This window comes from Magnolia sinica, chromosome 8 (genome assembly GCF_029962835.1).
Source record: "Magnolia sinica isolate HGM2019 chromosome 8, MsV1, whole genome shotgun sequence".
NCBI lineage: Eukaryota > Viridiplantae > Streptophyta > Magnoliopsida > Magnoliales > Magnoliaceae > Magnolia > Magnolia sinica.
The window spans coordinates 85,243,251-85,269,667 of NC_080580.1; the positions used below are offsets into that span (position 1 = coordinate 85,243,251).

The window sequence follows — 26,417 nt, forward strand, 5'->3', positions numbered from 1 at the left end:
AATTTTCTGATATTGGAGATTTTTTGGGAGCATTAAAGCATTAGTTGAAAGTAAAAAATCTATGATTTGGATAACTTAACCATGGCCTATCTTGTAAAAAATGACAATCCATTTTTTTTTTTTTTTTAATTATTTTTTTAAAAGGAATTTTCTGATATTGGAGACTTTTTTGGGAGCAGTAAATCAATAGTTGGAAGTAATCGATTTATGGTCTGGATAATTGAACCATAGCCTATTTTATAAAAAATGACAACCAAATTATTCTATCCATGTACACATTGCTTGGACTTTTCTAGTATTGGGGAATTTTTGGGAGTAGTAAATTAATAGTTGGAAGTAAATGATCTATGCTTTGGATAACTGAACTACGGACTATTTTATAAAAATTGACAACCTAGAATCTGTCCGTACATGCATTGCATGGACCTTTTTGGTATTGGGGATGTTTTGGGAGCAGTAAATCAATCGTTGGAAGTAAACAATCCATGGTCTGGATAATTGAACCATGGCCTATCTTGTAAAAAATGACAACCCAAGTATCCTGTCCATGCACAAATTGCTTCGAATTTTCTGATATTGGAGATTTTTTGGGAGCATTAAAGCATTAGTTGAAAGTAAAAAATCTATGATTTGGATAACTGAACCATGGCCTATCTTGTAAAAAATGACATTCCATTTTATTTTTATTTTTGGATTTTTCTGATATTGGAGATTTTTTGGGAGCAGTAAATCAATAGTTGGAAGTAAAAATCTATAGACTATCTTGTAAAAAATGACAACCCAGTAGCTGTCCATATGCACATTGCTTGGATTTTTCTGGTATTGGAGATTTTTTGGGAGCAGTAAATCAATAATTAGAAGTAAAAGATCCATGGTCTGGATAACTGAACCATGGCCTATCTTGTAAAAAATGACAACCCTAGTATTCAGTCCATATGCGCATTGCTTGGATTTTTCCACTATTGGAGATTTTTTGAGAGTAGTAAATCAATAGTTGAAAATAAAAGATCTATAATTTAGATAATTGAACTATGGCCTATCTTGTGAAAAATGACAACCTAAGTATCATGTCCATGTTTGGGCTTAACAAAGTTCTAACTAATCATTCAATATGGAAATTGATATGGGTCTTTTTTGTTTGAGTATCCACCTTATTGTTATTAAATCCAATCTTAATTTTGGCGGTCCACATGCCCTCCATGTAAGATTCACCACATTAAAGCAGCTCTTTCCTTTGCATAAATAGTAAATCCTATGTGGAGGGCATGGGCCGCCCAAGTGAAGATTGGAACCGTTGATGCAGGAATCCCCTGCACAAATGGACGCTTAAGTTGAAATGGAAAACATGATTATCTAGTGCATATCCCATTTATATCCCATGCATCTTGGGCACAAGATGCTTCTTTGTAATCTGGTGGCACCCTCAACAATTCTCTCATTACAATCTTGACCGTTCAAAAGCTTGGCCCAATTGCGAATAGAGTCTATGGCCTACTGAATTTGGACCATTTCATCATTCAACGATCTGGTTGATTGCTAGCAACTAGCTAGATGGTGTAGTTGATTGATCCTTTGGATATAAATGCAATGAAAATTCATTATTTTAAGGATCCAATTCTCAGGACCACCTCACACGTAAGATATTAGATTTCAAACATAAAATCAAATCCATGTATGGTTTAAATCATAGTTGAACATATCCCGATTGTGGAATGTTATTTCCACGAAGAAGATTCTGATACAGATCTTGTAAATTAAGAGTTCTCTCTTAGATCTATTGTAAGTGAAGGGAGCCAAGAGAGCACTGTCAATCCTCTAATAGCAGACGGTGTATCGTTTGTCAATCATTTAAGATAATCTAACAAATGAATTCTGATCCTGCTTCTTATTTGTCAATCACTTAGGATTGGCAGATGATATGCCCCATGTGGAATTACAAGTTGTCACACCTTGAATTTAGGCACCTGGGCCAGCTAGATCCTGATTCCGTATCTCAAAATACGACTTATAATTTAAGTATTCACATCCACAAATTCATAAAGATCACATAAGACAAATCCAAATTTCTATTAAAATATTTAAACATAATTCTAGAGTTTCTTTTACACTTTTACCATACACAATTTTATTTTATTTTATTTTTTAAAATTATAAATATACAATGGATATAAACTGAAAAAGTAAATCTAAAGATAGGCAGATTTCTACATCTATTCTCCATTGTGTTTCCTTTTTAGACTCTGTATCTTAAAATTTTAATATTCACAATGACAAGTGAGCTTAAAAATCTTAATAAGATAATCTCATGCAGTTTACCACATAATAATAATTTAAAATTTTGTATAAAACAAATATTTTTTAGAATAAGATTGTTCCGGAATGCAAGGTTTTATAAATCATCATTTAGAATCATGCATGCTTTTTAATAAAATTATGAATGCAGTAAAATAAGTGAATATAAATTATTCATCATCTCCATAACTAGATTTACCCGAGTTATCCTATTATAATTGGCCAATGCTTTTCAATACAAGTTGACCTTTCAATGGAAACCTTTGGTATAATGCTCAACTATTCAAAAGGGTATATCGTCTTTGCATGTTAATAGAACCCTTTTGCACTCATATTCACATTTAGAACCCTTTTGCACTCATACTCACCTATCTAAATGATTTCCTGGCAATAACAATACAACACTTATCAAGTCTTATGGCAGGAACATTTGCAATCCTCATATGTTCACCCATCCAAAAAATCCACAATGGAAATCCAACATCCAATTTTCATATATTTTTCAAGTATTCCAACAAATATCCAACCCTTTTGAGGTATCAAGCATTTAATTACACTTTCCGTGAACCATATGTGTTTTACAATATACAACCTATTTAACAAATTCAAAAGTAGCTTTCTAAATCATCGCAAATATATTTTTTTTAAGAATAAAATTGAGCATTGGTGTAAATAATTTTTAATTTTCATCAACAAGTCCAACAATGAAGGATAAAATTATAAATTCAAACTTTTAGAAAATTATACAGAAGCCCTAAAAAATCAAAGTTTCAGGCTAGATTTTAGGGTTTCAAGCACAAAGTATCATATGGTAGTTTTCACCGGATCCTTCCTCTTGCTCGGGTGGCAAACTCTCGGGAGTTTCAACAACCCGTCAAGAGTTCGAGTATCCATAAGTGGTGAAATTCCACTAGCGTGAGTGTGTGGGGGTGTGTGTGCGTGTGGTAAAAAAAATAAAAAATAAAAAAATAAAATGGTAGTTTTCAGGTGATAAAGATACTTTGGCTAAGCCCAAGCGCGTGTGCAATAAAGCTAAAGTACATGCCACACATGTGCGAAGATCCAACCATCCACCAGAACAGCACCACAATATCAATGCCCGAGCCCAAGAATCAAGTTGATCCACTAGTCAGGTGGGCCACAATTACCAAAACAAATTCAATGCTCTGAAAAACTTGACTGAAGTTTTATGGATGGTTTGGATCTAGTTCCAACGTGCCGGGCTGGCACACGTGCTGCTCCCATACAGATATGGGAATTCACCACATGAACAAGTGAAATGTGTTAGTTGTCACGCTCGTGCACTGCAGGCACACGTGTGGCCTCAACAAGCTTCATTGAGCTTAGCAATGCTTGCACACAGACAGGGAGCGGATTAGGTGAGACCCCGGACTTACCCAACACGGTCCGGCCCTTACCGCGGGGCCCACCTTGATGTATGTATTATGTATCCATGCCGTCCATCCAATTTTCCAATCATTTTAGGGCATTATACCAAAGATGAAGCAGATCCAATTATAAGTGATGTATACCATACGAAACAGTTGTGATTGACCATTAATGGGCTACGGAAGTTTTGGATCAACCTAATATATATATATATATATATATATATATCCCTTCATCAATGCTTATGTGACCTTATCAATAGATTGGATGGATGGCAAATAAACACTACCGAAACATTACGATGTGCCCTAAGAAGTTTTTAATGGTAGGGCGTCCAATCCCCACTATTTTCCGATGGTATTGTCCACCTGAAAATTGGATCTACATCATTTTTTGGATAGTGCACAGGAAGGTGGGCGTTTTCAATCGTAGAGTGAGAGGGAGGGAAGGTTTTCAAGAGAGAGAGAAAGCATGAAAGAGTGATGAATACTATGAAAATGATTTTCAGAACATAGGAAAGTGCCTAGAGTGGGGAACTAGTTCTATTGGAAACCTAGTTCTAAAAATCACTTATTCAACTCGAAACTTGGTCAAGTCAACTTGACTTGTTGAGATTTTGAGCCAAGCTCTTAGGGATCGATTGGGAGCTTGTAAATGGAAGTAAATGGGGAATGGATTTAGGGGTGAATGAATTAGTAATAAATGGGTTACAAAGTTGTGTTTGGATGGGAGTAAATTAAATGCATTTGAAATTAAAATATTTTATTTGGATGGAAGTAAATGGGAAGATTTGGAATGTATTTGAATTTTTTAATATACTCACAAAAATATATATGATATCTCAAATTAACTTGAATATCCTAATTTAGTGTACATATACAATATGTAATAGAAGGATTGTAACAAGATTATTGAAATATATACTTCAGCAAAAAATGAGAAATTTCAAATCTCATGTAGGCCACAAACTTGTCAATATTTTTTAACCGTCCATTTAGATGGGGATCCTTTAGATGGTTTGGGTCATTCTTTTCGTGTGATTTTAGTGATGTAGCCAATGTTTGCTTTGTTTTGAGTATCATTAATGTGACATGTGTATGGTGGACATGTGCATAGTGCACCTTTGCTTATATAGTGCTATTAATAGTCATTCACCACTTTTTTCAATGGTGCGGTCCACTAAAGATTTGGATATGCTTAAGTTTTGGTATAACGTAATGAAACGAGGTAAAAAGAAAAAATGAATGGGCAGCGTAGATATACAACACATTCATCAAAGTGGGCCCTACACGGTGAGATAACACCCACTAAGTAACACTCAGAGGGAGTGGATTAGGCGGGGTGTTTATTTGTCATTGAACCTATTCATAATGTCACGCATATGGATGAATTGAAAACACAAATACTAGCTTGGTTTAAAATTTTTAGGGCTCCCAAGAACTTTTTACTAGTAGGCATTCAATCCCCACTATTTCCTGTAAGTATGGTTATCTTGACCTTTCGATCTACCTATTTTTTTAAAAATTATTATGTAATAAAATTATTTGGCAAAATGGATGAAAAGCATAGATAAAACACATACATCATGGTGGGGTGTGTAGAGTTTTGACACTTATACATGGCACAGACATTGTTGTGTTTATGCTACGCAATCATAGGCAGAAAAACCCTAACGCGAGTTGGATGGTGACCCAACGTGAGCTGGGTAGCTACTATTGCAAAACAATAAGGGTATGTTTTGGAAAACTAACATTTGTGAGGAATTTTTGGATAAAAATTCCTTTAAAATGTTGTATTTTATTATAATATTAATTCAAAAAAATAGTAAAAATGTTTAAAGGCCGTGGTGCAATGCTCCTCTACTCCTAGCTCATGCACCCTTATCCCCTGCTTCACTTTTCGTCCCATCCCTTTTGACTTCTACAAAGAAGTGATTTTTGCAGTTCATCAGATAATCATGTCAAACATTTATATCATGAGAATTAAAGAAAGTGAGAGGAGAATCGTATCTGCATTGGCTTCTCGTGTGAGTTGCTTCTTGTAAGTTGTGCACCTGTTCTTGAAGGAGCCCAAGTTTCCACAAGGCAAGCAAGCCTTCTTTCCATTTTATTTGTCATTCACCTTGCCCTTGTTACCAATAAAGTTATCTACTCCTTTACTGTTATTTATTTATTTATTTATTTTTACACACACACACACTCACGCCTTAGTGGGATTTCACCACCTATGGGTAGTCAGAACCCTCAACCAGGTGTTGAAACTCCTGAGAGTCGACCACTGGAGCAAGAGTAAGGACCCATCTACTCCCTTAGTTCAACAAGCTTCTTTTGACACCTTATGTTATTGGACCCGTAGAGAACCAACTGCATGCAACTTTTTTTTTTAAAGTGTAACTGAGCTAATCAATATTATAATTATCAGTGAATATACGGTGCATAGGTGTCAGTGAAATGAGGATAACACTCACCATTATAGCTTCTTTTTTGGCTACCTTGAGCATCTTTATGACATGCTCACTAAAGCAATCTCCTCAAGTGGATCCTTACTCTTGCTCTAGTGGTAGACTCTCAGGAGTTTCAACACCTGGTCTAGGGTTCGAGTACCCATAGGTGGTGAAATTCCACTATGGCGTGAGTGTGTGGTGGTGTGTGTGCGTGTAAAAAAAAAAAGAAGAAGATGCAATCTCCTCAAGTTTCATATTGCATAATTTCTTTCAAGGGCTTGGATCTAATCGGTGACATAAGCATTAAATATCCCTTTTAGGCAAAAGTAGATGTCCCTAGCATTTACCATGTATCATAGTTGATTACAAAGCACATTAGCCATGGGACCAAGATGCGCACCTTTGTCACCTTGTTGTCTCTTTTCCATTTAGCATTTTTAGTACTAGTTCAAGCTTTTGAGACTCATTTATCTATTTATGTTGTTCTTCCTTATTAACTTCTTAGAAGTGATGATCTTAGACACTGCATTTTGTTTTGACATTTTGTTGCATAACCATTTAAAGCCTTGTATTAATTTACTTAGGTGTCCCATTAGGGCTGTCAACAGGCCGGCCTGGAGTAGGTCTTGGCCTAGATTTTGAACCGTTTCAGGCTAGGCCTATTCAAAATTCTGAATTTTCAAGCCCGAGCCCAGCCCATTGACACCCACATGTCCCATACATTCTGTTCCAAGGCATACATTTTAAGCATATATAGACACAGAATCCATCAAATCATGCCCCAAACACAACCCTACAACTAATTAATGATTTTCATTGGTGCAAATCCAATCACCTCATCTGAGATGAAAAGCTATTCCACAACAGTAGCAAATGGTTATCAATTAAGTGGGGGAAATGATATTTAAGAAGCAGAAAGATTGTGCTGCATAGATGAAGGAGAGTTTTGAAGGCGAGTAAGAGATCCGGTTTACAGGCCTTTCTTATGTTCTCAAGAATTGCACTATTCCGAGTGCTCAGGTATTTGAACATGAAGATAGTCCTATCAGGAGATCTCATGAGGGTTAGATATTGCTTGGCCTGATAACTCGACACGCACAAAGTGGCATAAGATAATATAACCATGCCTCATATTCGAATTATTCATCCATAATTTCACAGCAAATGTGATACGAAATGCAACATAAGAGGCACTGACACTGGATGGACCCTTACTCTTGCTCGGGTGGTACACTCTCAGGAGTTTCAACACCTGCTCAAGGGTTCAAGTATCCATAGGTAGTGAAATCCCATTACGGCATGAGTGTGTGTGCATGTGTATAAAATATATATATATAAAAGAGGCACTGACACCAAGTTGATTTTTTTGTAAGTGAATGAAAGGCATAAACTGAAAGAAGATAAGACAAAAAAAGAAGTCAATCTCTTCAAGGGGATTGATCCTCCAAAGCATATTGTCAAATTTTCATTGCTTATTCCAAGTCATACAGCATCTGCAATTTATTAAGAAAAAAAAAGAAGAAAAAAAGAAGAAGAAGAGATAAATAGATAAAATAGATAAAATGGCAATAGGTAACAGGCTCCCAGATGCATACTCTTTGATTGACTTGAGCTGTAGACTATATTAAGAAAATACTAAAAAGAATATAAAGAAAGATCGTAACAAGTATGGTAGAAAGAATCCGACCAGGACTGTTCATGTTCTCAATGCCACAGTATAGAAGTTATGATCTTATATCATGCTTCATTGATTATCCCAACCTCTGAATCTTGGATTTGAATATTAGCATCTACATGGCGAGACCCAAAGTCACAGCCGCATGTGAGAGAGCGACAACAGGCCTAGCTTGCTGCTTTGTTAAGTTGGGAAATTTTTGTACTCAATACTCCTGTGAATTCCTATTATTTATTCACCTGTTATTATTAGTTTAATTATTAAATATCGAGTTAAACCGAATCAAGTTTTCGAGTCCACCCAACCAACCAGATATCAAGTAGAGACTATTTTTCAGGTTGTTAAACTATCCTTGGACGGTCATGATTGTTTGATGCATTTTAATTTTCAAGTTAGCAGCTGTAGAATATTTTTTAGAACCAGCCTGCTAAAATGCACCCATGAAGACTATTTCCATAAGATGACTGCTCAGTAGTCTAATAATATAATCTTAAATAATTATTCAAACAAATATCATTGAGGCTGCCCACAGGCAACTTGTATTGGACATCAAAACGTATCATCAGTAATAAAAGAAAGAAAAAGGAGAGGATGAAAGGAAGAAGGAGAGCCTCTATCCTCATGGGGAGGGCAGGAGCTATCTGGGTTTCCATTCATTCACAGGATTGAATGACGATGTGAGCAAATCATCATCCCTATGAGAGTTGCATACAAGAGAAACGAAATTCTGCAAGTGCTCTCTCCTTCAAACGAGAGTGAGTGGTAGTTTTAATTTTCAAGGGCTGCAAAGGTTTCTGAGGTCCTCTTCCTTGGCGAAGGAACTTGGTATCAGCCTGGCAGCATAGGGATAGAGATCTTTGTAAGAATTTCTGATGGTGCCTTCCGCCACTCCAGTGGCCAGCGAAATATCTGTAACAAACACATTCATCATAAGTATCTTCATACAGCTGATTATATACATATAATAACTTACAAAAAATATAATATTGTTAATTATTAAGATTACGGGCATACATACCTCTGAGAAGTTTTTTGTCATCTGACAGCTGGGTAATCATGTAAATAACAGCTGCTGCAATCGATATGGGGCTTCTCCTACAAAACACGCATGTGAGCTCTGTTCATACCAAGACCATCAAGAATGTCACTCAAAGTTAAAACGTGCAAGGAAACTTTTTTCTTCTTTTTTTTTTTTTTTTAAGGTGCAAGGAAAAATACAGATAATTCACAAATTCTGTTCAGCTACCCACGTGTTCATCCATGATAACATGCTTAGAAGACTCGGTAACTCAGCCCGACTCATTCCATCTCAAGTCGAGTCGGGACTCACCCAAGTCAGGGGTGAATCAGTCTGACTTGTCCAAGGGGTGAATTGTATAGGTCTAGTGACTTGTGGTGTCGAACCAGATAGGGTCTGACCGAGTCCGGGTAGACTTGGATGAGTCATACAAGACTCATCTGAATCTTAAAACCACGCATGGTAGATAATTAGAGAACTCTTTGAGGAAACATAGACACTTAATCAGTTCCTGAATTAGTTGCTGTAAACGAATCCACAGAAGATCATGGTCCACCCAGTGTTCGAGTTGTCGGTATCGCTACAAGTTTCGCTGGCCGGAGATAAAGCTATAACACCGTTATCGCCGATAATATCGCTGATAACCGGAAATGCAGGGAAAAAGGGGGAAACATGGAGAAAATGGTGGAATTTTTCAGTGAAACTTTAGGACATGCCTAAATACACATATTTACATATTCAGGAATAAAAAAATTGCAAAAAGAATGCATTAAATAAGAAGTTTCCATTTAATGGGGGCCAAAAGGCATGCATTGTCGTAAGAAATCACTCAAATACTAACCAAAATGAGTTTATATAATACAAATGTAAGCTTATAACAATGAAGACATGCAAAAGTAAATGAATTATAAAAAAAAATACACATTTCTGGCCATAATTCATCCCCACATAGAATGACGAGGTGACTCGTAATCATTGTCTGGATCCCGTGGTAATTAAGAGTACTATTGTTGCCCAACATGTTGGGCCCACCATAAATGTTCGTGGGTTATTCACGCCGTGCATCCATTTTTTCAGCTCATTTTAATGGTTGTTTCGAAATTTGAAGCATGTCCAAAGCTCAAGTGGACCACACCATATGAAACAGTGGTAATAATGATTTCCACTGTTGAAACCTTGGTAGGGCCTACAGTGATGTTTATTTGTCATCCAACCCGTTCGTAAGATCACAAAGACATGGATGAAGGAAAAACACAAATAACAGATTGATCCAGAACTTTGGCCTCATGGAATTTTAGACGGTATAATTTCAATTCACACTGTTTCCCGTGGTGAGGTCCACTTGAGATTTGGTTATACTAAGTTTTTGGGCTAAAGCCCTCAAATTATTGGGTAAAATGGATGGACAGAGTGGATAAAATATGTAAATCAGTGGACCCCACATAAATTACTCAGTACGCAATTACACGACACGTACGTACTCGTGTCCGTAGGGACACGGATTAGCTATGACGGGTTGAGCAGCGAGACTTACTACTGAAGTGACGTCGAGCGGTTATGTGGCCCCACCATGGTTTATGCTTCGTATCCACACCGTCCAACCATTCGAGGATATCATTTTAGTTTACGGAATAAAGAATCCAAATCTCTAATGGACCACACCACATGAAAACAATAATAATTGGATATCCACCATTAAAATCCTACTAAGGCCCACTGTTTTATTTATTTGACATCCAATCTGTATGATTAGGTCATACAGACCTAGATGAGGGGAAAAATCAAATATTAGCTTGATCCAATACTTTTATGGGCTCAAAAAGTTTTTAATGGTCTACGTTCATTCAACACTGTTTCCTTTTTTTAAAAAAAAGAAAAAAAAAATTTACACACGCACACACCACCACACACTCACGCCGTAGTGGGATTTCACCACCTATGTGTACTCAAACACTTGACTAGGTGTTGAAACTCCCGAGAGTCTACCACCATAGTAAGAGCAAGGACCCAAAACTGCTTCCTGTAATGTGGTCCACTTGAGATTGGGATATACATCGTTTTTGGTCTCATACCCTAAAATGGTCTAGAAAAATAAATAGACGGTGAGGATACAACACATACATCATGGTGGGGCCTACAAAATTAGGTGACGTCACCTCGGTAGCGAGTCTCCCTACTAAACCTGTCAACAGCTAATCCGCGTCCCGGACGGTGATTTCCTTCCTGCACTGAGATGCTACGTGGGGCCCATCATAATGTTTTTAAAAAATCCACCCTGTCCATCCGTTTTTTTTTATCATTTTAGAACATCAGATAAAAAATCATATGGATCCAAAATTCAGGGCAGCCGCACGAGAGAAAATAGTGGAGATTTAGTGACCACCGTTTAAACATAATTGACCACTCATTTGGGCCCACATTGAATGTATGTGGTATATCCACGCTGTCCATCCGTTTTTCCATCAAATTTAAGGGGTTGAGCCCAAAATTGATTCATATCCAAAGATTAAGTAGATCATACCACTGGAAATAGTGGGGATAATGATTTCCATTGTTGAAACCTTTCTAGGCCCCACAGTGATGTTTATTTTTCATCCAACCTATTCATCAGATCATACAGACATGGATGAAGGGAAAACACAAATATAAGCTTGATCCAAAACTTCCATGGCCCTCCACGTATTTTTCAACGGTAGACATTCAATTCAACTGTTTCTTGTGCTGTGGTCCATTTGAACATTGGATATGCCTCATTTTTTTTTTTAACTAAAGGCCTACAATTATCTATTAAAATGTATGGACGGAGTGGATAAAATAAATAAATCACGGTGGACCTCATCGAGTTTACTTCAGTTCCAACCCATACGACTTACTCACGTACGCAATCCGCTGCCTCAAACGGATTGGATACTCCCTATTAGGGCTGTACACGAGTCAAGCTAGCTCGAAAAGCTCGCTCGACTTGGCTCGGATTGACTCAGCTTGTTGGCCGACTCAAGGCGAGTCAAGCTTGTTTACTAAAGCTCGAGTTGAGTTCAAGCCAAGTTCGACCATGGTGTATTTCAACTCGACTCGACTCGAAGCTCAAGCTCAAGCTCGAGTTGGCTCGAGTAATATATTTTAATAATATATATTATATATATTATATTAATATTAAATATATATAATATATATATTTAATTTTTTTTTTTTTTTAAATAAGTTAAAACTTAAAAAGTTTTTACTAAAAAACCCTACCCGACCCTGCACGTCCCCATTCCCTCTTTTTCTTTCCCTTACCCTACCGAGGTAAACTCGACTCGATTCAAGATAAACTTGACTCGACTCGAACCACTAGCTCGACTCGAACTCGACTCGAAAGCTTTGGCAAACAAGCCAAGCTTCAAGCTCGAGCTCGAACTCGAGTATAGCATGGACGAGTAAGCCAAGCTTGGCCCACCTTGACTTGACTCGGCTCGATGTACAACCCTACTCCCTACGACTAGCGTGGTCGGTGCTCCGTGGACTTCAAACATGATGTATGTGTATCATCCATGCTGTCTAATTCATTTTAGAGACAATTTTATGGTAAGAATCCAAAACTGAAGTGGATCAAAATCTCAAATGGACCACACAGCGTTGATTGAACTCTTACCATTAAAAACTTCCTAGAGCTACAACAGTTTTGGATCAAGCTGATATTTGTTTTTTGCCTTCATCCAGGTCCATATGACCTAATCTACATGCCGTGTGACCTAATCTACATGCCGTGTGACCTAATCCACAAGTTAGATGTCAAATAAACGTTACAGTGGGCCTAAGAGGTTTTTAATGATAGACTTTCAATCATTACTGTTTTCCAATAGTGTGGTCCACCTGAGATTCTAGTCAATCTCATTTATAAGAAATTGATTAAAACGACGTGTAAAAATGAATGGATGGTGTTGATAAAACACATAGATCATGGTGGGCCCACATAACATTACGACTAACCACCTAGCAGCGTCACTAGCGAAACCGCATCACGCGCTTGACGCTAGTCACAGACTCACGCTACATATCTTCCTTTCTTTTAAAAAAAAAAAAAAACAAAAAAACAAAACAAAACCTAAAATCTCGTCAAAGAGAAAATGCGGCCGAAGAAAGGGGGTTTTTGGAGGAGGATTGTTGCCGAAGAAAGGAGGATTTTCTTGCCTGTAAATCCGGCGCTGTCGATCGGCGTTCTTCTGCTATTGATCGAGGCGATCTTCGGAGCTTCGACTTCCGATCAACAAGTAAGAGATCTTCCCCGTTCCGATATTTTTTCCGATTTTTTTGAAAGAGGGGTTTTCTTACCTATTTATTGGATTTTTGGTCGGCGATAATCCAAGATTTTCGCCAATATCGCTGATAATCCGAAGATAAACGAAAAAATGGGGTTTCGGTCTAGGCCAGCGACACCGATATTATCGGCGACAATATCGACATTTCGTCGACAACTCGAACACTGGGTCCACCATATGAAAATTCAGTAGTGACAACTATGGTGACATTTAAGAAAATCCAGCTTGGAAGGAATCAGCAATTTTTTACAAATACCCATTGGGGCTTGCTTACCTTAATCAGTTATGTATATAGCAAATTATACTATTGGAAGCTGTAAGAACTTGGGGGATCAGATTGTAGTACGCTTGACAAATATGGAGTCCATGCATAAATGTACAATTGTGATTTGAGATTAAGTCGTAAAATATGTGCTCATGATAAAACATGGATCATATGTTCAAGGGGTTGTGGCAAGAGAGGCCAAATTGACAAGCTAAATATTCTCAATAGCAATTCTGAAGTTGTCTAAGGGAACCCTTCATGTGAAAGTGCACCATCAGTCCATGTAGTAAATTAAAAACAAATAATGCTAGCTCAAAGATCTACTTAAATGCTTGAAAGCAAAACTACCTTATATCCAGCTCCTCAGATTTCTGCACGGCTTCTTGGGCAGCTTTAACTGCCTGATTGGACATCCCGAGATGTGAACAGAAGCGCCTCTGTAGATTGACGTGGTGTAGAAATTAGATGTCGATGGTGGAAAATGAACAAATTACAACTGAAGATTTTAAGAGAAAGATGTGCAAAAGACAGGACTAATAGATTAAATGCCACATAATAATAAAGAAATATCATGCAGCAGCACTACTTGAATAAACTTACCAGAAAATCCCCAGCATGTATAGTTCCCATCTCCATCGATTGGCCCATCTCAAGCTCCAGCTGTTTCACAATGTATTCTTTTGCCCGACCAATTTCCTTTTTCGTAGCTCCATTAGCAACAGAGCAAATTTCTAGTTGCAGGTCAGAAACACAGTGAAGCTTATATAAACAGAGGAAGAAAAACTAAAATGCATCCAGACGTTAATCTTAACCAGTACCCTTAACAGTGCGAGGCCGGTCCTCCTGCCGACAAGCAATATATAGGCAGGCAGCAAAAATTGCATCCTGATTTCTTCCCCTAATAGACTTCAGATCTTCAACCTTCTTGTATATCTCGTTGGCACGATCCTTCAGATCAAATTTCAGACCCTCATAAATTATAGCAGATGGAAACACCAACTAAATGAGATTTGACACTACGCATTCCCTTGCAAGCATGGCTGGCCATTGACCATTCTCAAAATGAAAAATGGATATCAAAATAACCAGCAGACAGCTCTGCAAGCTACACACTAGCTAAGGCATTCAATAAGAAAATTGTCCTGGCATGGCCTTGCAAATACCAATAAAGCCTGAAATGACCATGTGAGCATTCATCCATAACTCAGTCTGCTCAGTAAAGTATTTCTTCTTACTAGATCGAATTACCAGATATGCATAGCTATGACAAGAGGAAAGCAAGTCTTTGAAAAGTGAAAAAGAGCAAGTTATGCCAATACGGTAAAATAAAATGTGATCTATATGCCCTAACAAATTGGATGTAAATGGAGGACACAGAAGTGCACAAGCATAATCTGTGAGAAAATAATAACTGTAAAAGTAACAACAAACTACAAGATTTGACAATGGGTGGGTGAGACATCAGTTTGTCTTAGCCAAAAAAGCCCCATCTAATTGTGCTCAAATCTTTTAGGCCTAGCTTGCCTGCAATTTTCCTGGTGTACACACCCTGCCTACTCAACCAGATTAAGCCTCTGGGTGAGTTTCTGGCCCTCCTGGGGCACCTATAGACATTGGAACATGTGGTATATGTGGAATGCATGGGGCATTGGAACATGCGGCACATGTGAGACATAGGCACATGTGGAATGTGGCACCATGTGGGATGCTTCACATTAGATGGGTTGCAGATGTGCACATTGCGAGTTTTTTACTTATTAAAAGAAAAATAACACAAAATATACAGCATCAATACAACCTAGCCACAAGAGACTGAAGAGAAGCTACAGACAGAAGGCAAATGAAAGGACAAGAAAAACAAGCAGGCCCACAGGGGAGATTGGCTGGGAGCGTTAGACAGATCTCCTGTCCTCCACTAACAGATGATCAGGAATCTTCTTAGCTTCATGAGGCGTGTGCATGAAATAAACTATTTTCCCTCTGCACAGGTCCAATGCCTCAACAACCATATCTGCAACGTTCCAGGTATAGTTGCCGTAAATGGTCCAATCAATTGTGTTCCTTGAGTCTCCTTCCACTTCAGCTGGAAACACATCAAAAGATCTGAAGATTGGTTGGAGGCCCACTGCTTCTGCAAAAGTTGTCTCTAATATCGATGGGACCAGAAAATTCACATTGGAAAGCTTCTTCCCGGTGAGCATGGGAAACATATTTTCTTGAGAGGTGAGAAAATAAATGACATATTCTCCAAGAAATTTCCTACTGTAGGAAATGCTTTCTTGCAAAAAAAGGTCAAAAAGAGCAAAGGAATTTCCTATGGAAAGACCTTTTCTTTCCATGAATCCAAACAAGCAAAATGTAAAGGAGAGATTGTATTGAATGCACACGGAGGAATTAAATCAAACAATATTCTTCATGAAAATAGGGAGGAGACAGCGAGAAATCACCACTGATTTTGAGAAGCTTTAGGTCATGTTTGTTTGCACTCCTTTTCATACATAAATTTCTATTTATGTACATAAATAGGATCTTCCCATGTTTGAGTCTGTCAATTTCTGTGAAAATGTTTTCACATGAGCCATTTTTCCAATGTAAATGCACATTATATTTTCACATATCCTCCATAAGGAAACATTTTCCCATGAAAAAATAACCCCTTCTATCTTACCACCGTATATAAGGCCACCGTTTAGATGTGCATAGCCCTAGTGCCTATAACTTATCCACTAAAAGTTATTTTAGAGGGATAGGCAATCAAAGCTGGGCTCACATGATGGAAAGTCCACATCAATGCTCAGAACTTTCTAGTGTACTCAATATGGAACATCCATTTCCTGAACCAGTAATTGGATGGTTAGGATAACCCCACATCAATGCTTACACCTCTCTAGTATAATCAATATGGGACCTGTCCATTTCCCAAACCACTAATCAATTGGTTACAACCATCCAATTAAAGTGATTTGAGAGAAATGGGCCATCAAAAGTGGGCCCCTCACAATGGACAGTTTTTTAGTATACTCAATATGGACCATCCAATTTCTCAAGCCATAAATTGGATGCTTAGGGTCATCCAATCAAAATGACTTGAGAGCAATGCACGATCAAAGGTAACCTCCCACATGATAGATCATCCACATCAACCATTTTTCAAAACACTATTTGGATGGTTAGGATCATCCAATTGAAGTGATTTTAGAGGGATGAGCAATCGAAGGCAGTCCCACATGATGGACAGTCAAAATCAAATACTTAAGACCGCTCTAGTAAATATGGACCATATATTTCCCAAACCATTAATCAAAATCAAAGTGATCTAAAGGCTATGGGCAATCAAAAGTGGGCCACACATGATGGGCAGTCCACATCAAAGGTTAGACCTCTCTCATTCTCAATATGGATTGTCCATTTCCCAGACCACTAATTGGATGATTAGGATTATCCAATCAAATTGATTTTAAAGGGATGGGCCATCAAAAGTGGGCCCCTCAAGACGGACGTTCCAAATCAATACTTAGACCTTTTTGAGCATACTCAATATAGAGCATCCATTTCCCAACCACTAATTAGAATAGTTAGGATCATCCAATCACGTGATCTAGGAGTAGGGGTGGCAATTGGCCAAGCTCTAGGGTTGGCCCTAGTATGACTGTGGCGGCCTGGCCCTAATTGAGCTGGAAAGGCCTTATCATTGGCCCTATCCCCAGCCCTACAAGGGAAAAAGTTAAGTGATAGAAGGTTTGAAAAAATCTAATTCAAGATTCTCTTTTCTTTCCCCCCCCCCCCCCCCAAAACTTTTTTTCTTGGGAGATATCTTCCAGCAACAAAAAAATGCTACATGTAAATGGTTTGGATCATAGAAACATGACTCTGGAGCCAATGGTTGTCTTTAAACTATCCTTGTACATCAAATGAAACCACTAACAAGTGTCTTTGAACTATTATAGCAATGACCACTTGGTGATGGGCTGTGCCAAGCATTCATCATTGTCCCTCGCTTGAAATGGCCCAAGAACCAGGCATAGATTTTAGGCCTAGGCCCAGACTGAGGGCCGCGTTTAGGGCATATGAAAATACTTGACACTGTAAAGTATGTGTAAGTACTTAATATGCAGCCATTTGCATAGTCATAGCTTTTACTGTATAAGTGTCTGTGAAGATAAACATGCCCTTATTCCATAAGGCGGAATTTGGATGGCTAAGTTGGATTTTGATGCAGGTCCTTCCTCTTGGCCATTCTTATAGAGCTAATTAGATGAAGAGGAAATCAAAGTAGTCATATCTCTTAGGAAGGATAAGGGTCCAAGCCCTAATATTTTCTTTTGCGTTTATTCACAAATTTTTGGAGAAGTTGAATTTTGGAACTATTTCAAAAATTTTGTCATTGGGTGAGGCTAAATTTAGGCATTAATGTGAGTTAAACAACTGCTGGCCCGTTAGTTTCGTGGGGAGTATTAATAAGGTCCTTGCAAAAGTTTTAGCTCGCAAACTTAAGGTTGTGATCCCCGTACTAGGGTGACTTTGCTCAAGACGCCAAATTTTAGATGGTGTGCATGGGGCAAAGGAATGCACTCAAAGACAATGGGATTAACCTAGCATTTCTGTGTAAAATGGATATGAAGAAAAGCGTACAACCACGTTGATCTGGACTTTGTCCTCTTATCTTCTAGAAAGAATGATGGGCTTTGGGGCTAAATGGAGGTCACAGATAAAAGATTATTTTGATGACTCAGACAACACAACGGCTATCTCCCTTCTTATTTAACATTATGTTTGAAGGTCTTCGCATAATATTTAAAACACTATTGTCAAATGCAATTGCATATCCGCTTATATGTGAAGAGACCGCATATGCCATCATGGCATGTGTGATCTTGACATGTATGCGATCACACACTCTTAATGTGAGTATTATGCAATCGCATAATGCCCAATGGTTTTTTGTTTTTTTTTTTTGCAATTTCAGTCACTTTTACCTATGAATAGGCACTCAAATTCCCATATCTTCTCTATTCTCTACTCTAAAGCTTACAATCTCTCACTCTTTCTCTTTCTCTTTCTTTTACTTCTCTCTCTCTTAATCTAATCTCTCTACAAGACAACTCTTTCAAGTTTCAAGACTTCAAGTTTCTCTATTACATTTACTTTTCATTTCCCAACCAAGATCAAGATTCAAGAATACCATCAAGTTCGAACTTTGAATTTGAAGTGTTCAAAGATCAAGATTCAAGAATGTCATCATTCAATTCATTGACTCTCTCTCTCTCTCTCTCTCTCTCTCTCTCTCTCTCTCTCTCTCTCTCATGTTCTTTTCTCTCTTTCACCTACATTCTCTCATTCATTCTCTTTTTCTCTTACATTCTCTCATAGTCTCATACTCTCTTTATTTCTTTCTTACTTGCTTTCTGTTTCAACTTTGATACATATATATATATATAGATTTTTTTTTTTGTTTCTGTTAGTGCACTGATTTACGTATCATATTTGTCAATGACGTGAGTCCTTGTGTCATGTGGTCAGTTGAGCCTTTAGAAGCTAAAGACCGAAGACACAAGTGAATGTGGGGCATCAATGAGCAAATAATAGGTAAATGCGGTGCCTTGGTAACCCTAACCCTTGACTGAAAACAACCTAAACATCTAGATGATCTTAAACCTAATAGGTAAACCTTTTTTTAAAAAAAAATCATCCCTTAAGCCATAAGAGCCTAAATTGATCATCCTTAGATTGGCTTTAGAGGTCCTGTGTTTTTGGAAAAACTGCACAATTTAAGCAACCTTCGGTCCCACTGAAAAGGGCTAAAACAAGATAGCGGGCTAGGGTAGAATTCCAGGTAATTCAAATGAAACCGAGTGCCACAGGTTTTTGGTGCAAATGAAGCTTACGTAAATCCTCAATCATATCCCACATCCTAAGCCTCATGTCCCATGTAATTTTATTAATCTTCTTGAGCTTTACCACTCTAATGAGGATTCCAACCTCAATGTTGAAGATGAACTCAATCTCCACCATTCTCTAGAATTTAGACTCAACCTCTATAGGTATATCCTTGTCTAAATCCTTCAGAAAGCCATTCTTGGTGAATCCCCCTAGGGTTTACAACTTTCCATTAGTTATAAGAGATTCTACCTAACCTCCCATCACCTTGGTCACCACATTAGAGCATTGCATGTAAAGTGTTTGATTTTAGAGCTAAAGCATTGACAACTCATCGACATCATGATCAGGTGATCAATTGAGGAGTGGATTCAAGCACGGGAGAGCTTTGAAAAGGCAACTCAAGAACGGCGCATCAATGGGGCTCAATTCGACAAGTGCATTAAGTGAGTTCATACCATTTCCTTGTGTAGGATTGAGAGTAGGAGTTTGTGACCAAAATTTGAATAGGTTCTTGTGTAGGACCTAAGCTCTTGCGTAAGGTTGAATTCACCAGACATGGGTGTGTACGTGTTAGTCTCCGTGTAGGACTAGGACCGAGGTTGTTGGTCAGCCGATAGAAAACCAACTAAAGTCACTTGCGGGAGCCTTCGGCAAGAGTGTATGTCAGTAGGTTCTTGTGTAGGACCAAAGTTCGTGGTGAGTCTATAAAAAACTACGTAATCTCTTGCGGGAGCTGGTCCTTCTGTAGGATTGTAAAGGTCAAAGGTAAACTTGATTTAAAACTTGCGATAGTGAAATCCGGTACACTCATGAGTAAAGTGTGTCAGCCAGGAGTGGAGTAGGGAAACTGAACCACCATACATGCTTGTGTTTGAGATTTTTATTTGAGCACTTGTTTAATTATGCTTATGTGATTGAATGTTTAATTATATGTATGCATGATTAGATGAATATTAGGAGTTGATAGGTAGCACATCCCACACACACATGTACACTATCATGTTTAAAGACAAGCTGCTTAATTATCACATCCATTGTAGCTTATGTGATTGGACCCTTTAATGGCTTGAAAGCCTTAGACTTAATTGTCTTAGTTTAATTTGTATATTAGTTTAACTAGGCAATTGTGTTTTAATTGGCCAAAATTTTATTTGGTCCTACCCCCGAAAAAAAGAAGAAGAAGGAAATAGTCATCATTCCTTAGCTCTGCCAAGCTTCCGTGCATAGCTCGTGGGCTGTCCATGTGCAATTTCATTTTTAAGACCCAAGAGGAGTCAAGTGTACAAGCAAGGCTACAACTACAAGAAACAAAGTTGAACTTACAAGAACAACACAAGTTCAAGATCCAAGAAGACTAGATCTCTCTCTCTCTCTCTCTCTCTCTCTCTCTCTCTCTCCAAGTGTACATGATCATGTCTTCTTCTTTCCAATCTTCTTCTTTGAAACCCAAGTCGAATGACTTGGGATGGAAGTACAGGCATGATCGTAGTGCTATTGAAAAGACACATAATGTGTGAGCTATATGTAGGTTTGCAACTGCCGGTGGAATTGCACGGCACAAGCAATGCCTTGCACACATGTCGTGATCAACTGTAAGAGCATAGACATATTGTTGATTATTGTTGGGTACTTCATTGTAGACCTTAAAGCCGAGCTGCTAATTTTGCAACTAAAGATGGTGGGGATTCTCATAATATTATTGACGACGATGTACCATCAGTAATTTCTCTTGTGGTTCCACAAGCTGGTGAAGTGGTCTATCTCTTGGAAAGTGAGTATGTTGTCGAACTAAGGGACGTCACTCAAATAAGGCCTTTTCATCCACATTTCACAACTCTTCAAACTACATTTGTTTCTTCTTCCTCGTTACCCCCAATCATAATTTAGGTCATGTGAAATTAACATACAATACCTTAATACCTACTGAGTAAAGGGGTAAAGTTTCCGTTTCGCCAGCATTCTCCTTGTCCAGTATTTTATTGTCTCTAATATTACTTTTAATTTGTTATCCATTAGTCAAATTACGAAAGACATAAACTGCAGTATAACATTTTTTCCTGATCATTATGTCTTTCGGGGATCTGAAGACAAGGAAGTTGCTTGGTGGTGGATGTGAGAAGGATGGATCATACAACCTTCATTCAAATTCCTCAAGTCAATTTAGCAAGTGTCTTAATGTTAAATAGGAAGAACTTTATACTAGGCATTGTCTCATCCTTCCAATTTAGTCTCTTAGTCTTTCTAACCTCAGTCAATTTAGTCTAGTGATGTAAAAAAATTTACAATATGGAGCTTTTTTAAACCAAACATCATAAGTATGCTTATCCTCCTATAGAGAATAAGTCTAATACAGTTTTTTCATTGGTTAATCCGATGTATGGGTTTAATTCCCATTGCTTCTATTGCCTTTTAATATTGTCTCGTTTATTAATGATGTTTCTCATATGATATTGATTTATTTGATGAAAAATATAAATGTGGTTGGTTCTATTTTCAAAGTGTTTCATGTTTGGTCTAAAGATCAATTGAATATGAATATTGGTATTGTCTATACCGATAATGCAAAGGAAATTATTTCCAATTTTATGATGCCTTATCTTCAGGAGAATGGTGTTAACTGCAGACCACTTGTGTGCATATTACCCAGCAACAGAATGGAATGGCCGAAAGAAAGCATAAGCATCTCCTAGAAGTTACTTGTGCTTTTCTTATGGGTATGTATGTTCCGAAGTCCTTATGATCAAATGTTGTTCTTATTGCTTATTATTTGATTAATCATTTACCTATTAAAGTTATTTCTCGTCAATCTCCTATTTAATATTTTTCAACAATCTATCATATTCCTAAAATTCTACTGCACATCTTTGGTGTGTTTGTTACGTCTATAACACCAATCCTTATCGAAATAAATTGTCAAATAGGGTTGTCAAATGTATTTTCTTAGGATACTCATTTACTCGAGAAGGGAATGAGTATTTTGATTCAATCACTAAGAAATGTTATGTCTCCATGGATGTTAAGTATTTTGAAGATGCTCTATATTTTTCAAGGGTCAAGGAAAGTATAATTCTCTGGTTCTTGTTCCTATTCTCGAGTCTAGTCCGATCATTTCTGCTTCTCCCATTCCATAGGTCTCTTCTAAACCTGATAATGTTAAAGATATGGTTATTCCCGATTCATAATCAGCTAAACTAAATTTGAAGGTGTATGTTAAAAGATGCTTGTATTTCAGTCATCCCACAAGCCACCATGTAGAATATGCTCCTTTGGCGATAGGTAGTGATAGTGTTCATACTAGCTTGCCTATTTATAGTGATCCATATTTGGACTCATCCTTGAATTTGCATGTTCTATAAGAAAAGTCAATAAGACAATGTACTTCTCATGCTATGTTTCCTATCATTCTCTGTATTCAATGACAAGTCCTTTATATTTTGATGCAGGACAATTAACCACTTGCTCTAAAAGCTCAAACTGTTAGAGTATAATGAATTAATCCCTTTTATCTCATAGCCTAGGCCCCACATCTCAGGGGTTAGGGCCTCGGCCGAACCCCCCTCGTAGGCGCCAAATCACATGGGTACCGCCTTACAGGGGCCGCCCACCCCGAGTGTGTCCCCGCATCCCACAGGCTACCCCACTCGCACCCAGTGTGAAATGTGTATTAATCACCCCCGGTGAGGAGTCTCGAACACGAGACCTCCCTCGTGGGACCCGCCCACCCCGAGTGTGCCCCTGCATCCCACAGGCAACCCCACTCGAGCCCGGTGTGAAAATGCCCCTGCATTAATCACCCCCGGTGAGGAGTCTCGAACACGAGACCTCCCTCTCTGATACCAATTTGATGCAAGACAATTAACCACTTGCTCTAAAAGCTCGAACTGTTAGAGTATGGCGAATTAATCCCTTTATCTCATAGCCCAGGCCCCATATCTTATGGGTTAGGACCTCGGCCGAACCCCCCTCGTGGGCCCCAAATCACATAGGTCCAATTTGATGTAGGATAATTAACCACTTGCTCTAAAAGCTCGAACTGTTAAAGTATGGCGAATTAATCCATTTATCCCATAGCCCAGGCCCCACATCTCATGGGTTAGGACCTCGGCCGAACCCTCCTCGTGGGTCCCAAATCACATGGGTCGCCCACCTTGAGTGTCCCCGCATCCCACGGGCTACCCCACTCGAGCCCGGTGTGAAACGCGCATTAATCACCCCCAGTGAGGAGTCTCGAACACGAGACCTCCCGCGTGGGCCCCAAATCACATGGGTCACCCACCCCGAGTGTGTCCCCGCATCCCACGAGCTTCCCCAATCGAGCGCGGTGTGAAAATGCCCCTGCATTAATCACCCCCGGTGAGGAGTCTCAAACACAAGACCTCCTGCTCTGATACCAATTTGATGCAGGATAATTAACCACTTACTCTAAAAGCTCGAATTGTTAGAGTATGGCGAATTAATCTCTTTATCTCATAGCCCAGGCCCCACATCTCATGGGTTAGAACCTCGGCCGAACCTCCCTCGTGGGCCCCAAATCACATGGGCCGCCTACCCCGAGTGCGTCCCCGCATCCCACGGGCTACCCCACTCGAGCCCGGTGTGAAATGCACATTAATCGCCCCCGGTGAGGAGTCTCGAATACGAGACCTCTCCCGTGGGCCCCGCCCACCCTGAGGGTGCCCCTGCATCCCAGAAGCGACCCCACTCGAGCCCGGTGTGAAAATGCCCCAGCGTTAATCACCCCCAGTGAGGAGTCTCGAACACGAGACCTCCCTCTCTGAGATACCAATTTGATGCAGGACAATTAACCACTTGCTCTAAAAGCTCGAATTGTTAGAGTATAGCGAATTAATCCCTTTATTCTATAGCCTAGGCCCCACATCTCATGGGTTAGGACCTCGGCCGAACTCCCCTCGTAGGCCCCAAATCACATGGGTACTGCCTCACATGGGCCGCCCGCCTCGAGTGTGTCCCCGCATCCCACAGGCTACCTCACTCGAGCCCAGTGTGAAATGAGCATTAATCACCCCCGGTGAAGAGTCTCGAACACGACACCTCCCCCGTGGGCCCCGCCCACCCCGAGTGTGCCCCTGCATCCCACAAGCGACCCCACTCGAGCCCGGTGTGAAAATGCCCCTGCATTATATTTACCCTAAGTGTTCTTTTTCCACTATTGATAAAAATCTTAAAGAAGCTCTTAATTCTCCTCTATGGTGTCAAGCTATAGAGGAAGAGATGGTTGCCATTGAAAAGAATCATAAATAGGAGATGATTGATTTACGTGCACGGAAGAATCAGGTGGATTGTCATTGAGTGTAAGATGGTAGTATGGCTAGATATAAAGCCTGTCTAGCTGTTAAAGGATTTACACAAACATACGGTGATGATTATTCTAAGATTTTTACTCTTTCTTAGAATGAATTTGGTTGGGTAATAATTTCTCTTGTTGCTAGCATGAATTGGTTATTGCGCCAATTAGATGTTAAGACATAAGAGTGTTTTCTTTATCTTTTTTCTTTTTAAATACGGTTTTGATTTGTATTAGATTTACTTGTGTTCACTAAGATCATTTGGTATTTGTAAAGTTACTTGTATAGGGTATTATCATTGTGAGTATGCGTGTGGATGATATCATTGTTAATGGTGATGATGCTAGTACGATTTCAAGTTGAAGCTCTGAGTAAGCTATTTGACATCAAAGATTTGGCTTGCTAAACTACTTTCTTAATATTAAAGTCTCTCGTTCAAAGAAGGGCATCATTTTGTCTTAATGAAACTATGCCCTTGATTTGTTGACTTAAACTGATAATCTTGGTGTCAAGCTTACTGATTTACCATTAAAGATTTAATAAAAAGCTTTGGGCTGATGATGGGGAACCTCTTGATGATCCTTGAATGTACCAACGTTTGGTTGGTCGGTTGATATATTTGACTATTACTAGTCCAGGTTTTTCTCATGCAGTGAGTTTAATAAGTTAGTTCGTACATGCTCCTCATTCTAGTCATCTTGAGGTAGTCCGTCGCATCTTGTGCTACATTAAATCCTCCCCAAGACATGGCATCTTATTTAGCTGTCACAATAGTTTTAATATTGAAGGCTATTCTGATACAGATTGGGTAGGTTTGGCAGATGATTGACATTCAACAACATGGCACCATGCTTTTTTCCCAAGGCAATCTTGTTTTTTTTTTTTAAATAAAAAATAAATCCGAAAACCTTGTTTGAGCCTCGTAATAGACCATTATGGGGCTGTTACGGCCTTTACAGGGGGCGTAACGGGCCGTTAACAATAGTTACAAGTCATTTTGTCCATAATGGTTGTTATGGCCGTTACAACCCCTAATGTGTAACGGTTGCCACCGTTACCTTTACGGCACACTGTTCTATTCTTACTTTTCATGGGCAGACAAAACATACTGAGGTTGATTGTCATTTTATCATGAGAATGTTATTGCTAGCATTATTTTTATACCTTTTGTTCCATCTATTGCATAGACTGTTAAATGTTAATATCTTCACTAAGGCTCTTACAAATGAAGTTGAACAACATATTCTTGGCAAGCTGGGCATGATTGATATGTATGCCTCAGCTTGAGGGGGATTGTAGACGTATATTTGTATGGACGCATGGCCTGTGACTCAGTGGACCGTGACTCTATGAACCGTGACTCCGTTATTCCTCTTATTCTTTTACTTTATTTTTTTTCCCTTTGTGCTAAGGGCACTTTAGATAATTTGGCAATTCGCTTTGTATAAGATAGAGACATCCAACCATAACTGTCTTCCTCCTCCCAAATGCTTTGTTCTCTTTGACAGTATACAATTAGTATATAATTTCATGGTAGTGTACATATTAGAATACAAATTTCATATTACAAATCGCATAAAACAAACAAATATGTTTTTTTTGGGAGTCTATACTCAATTTATACTTGGAACAACACAAAAGATTTTATATATATATATATATATATATATATATATATATATATATATATATATATATATATATATATATATATATATATATCATGTCACAAAGATTAAAAAAAATGTCACAAATAAATACAAGGTCTAGACAAACAAGGCAAAAGAAATTACTATATATGCTAGCAATAAATATTTTCGTCTCACCATTATAATCAACATCTCTCCA

General features: G+C 38.5%; 1 protein-coding gene across 1 annotated transcript in view; it reads right to left on the reverse strand.

Moving 5' to 3' along the window:
• Window positions 1-8,255: 8,255 nt before the first annotated feature.
• LOC131253565 (transcription initiation factor IIB) overlaps window positions 8,256-26,417 on the reverse strand; it is a 30,912-nt gene continuing 12,750 nt past the window's right edge. Inside the window, exons 3-7 of the mRNA XM_058254602.1 lie at window positions 14,202-14,331; window positions 13,984-14,114; window positions 13,732-13,820; window positions 8,818-8,894; window positions 8,256-8,708 (exon numbers count right to left, since the gene is read on the reverse strand). Coding sequence (XP_058110585.1) covers window positions 8,575-8,708; window positions 8,818-8,894; window positions 13,732-13,820; window positions 13,984-14,114; window positions 14,202-14,331 — 561 coding nt within the window. The 3' untranslated portion in view covers window positions 8,256-8,574. The remainder of the gene's footprint in view (window positions 8,709-8,817; window positions 8,895-13,731; window positions 13,821-13,983; window positions 14,115-14,201; window positions 14,332-26,417) is intronic.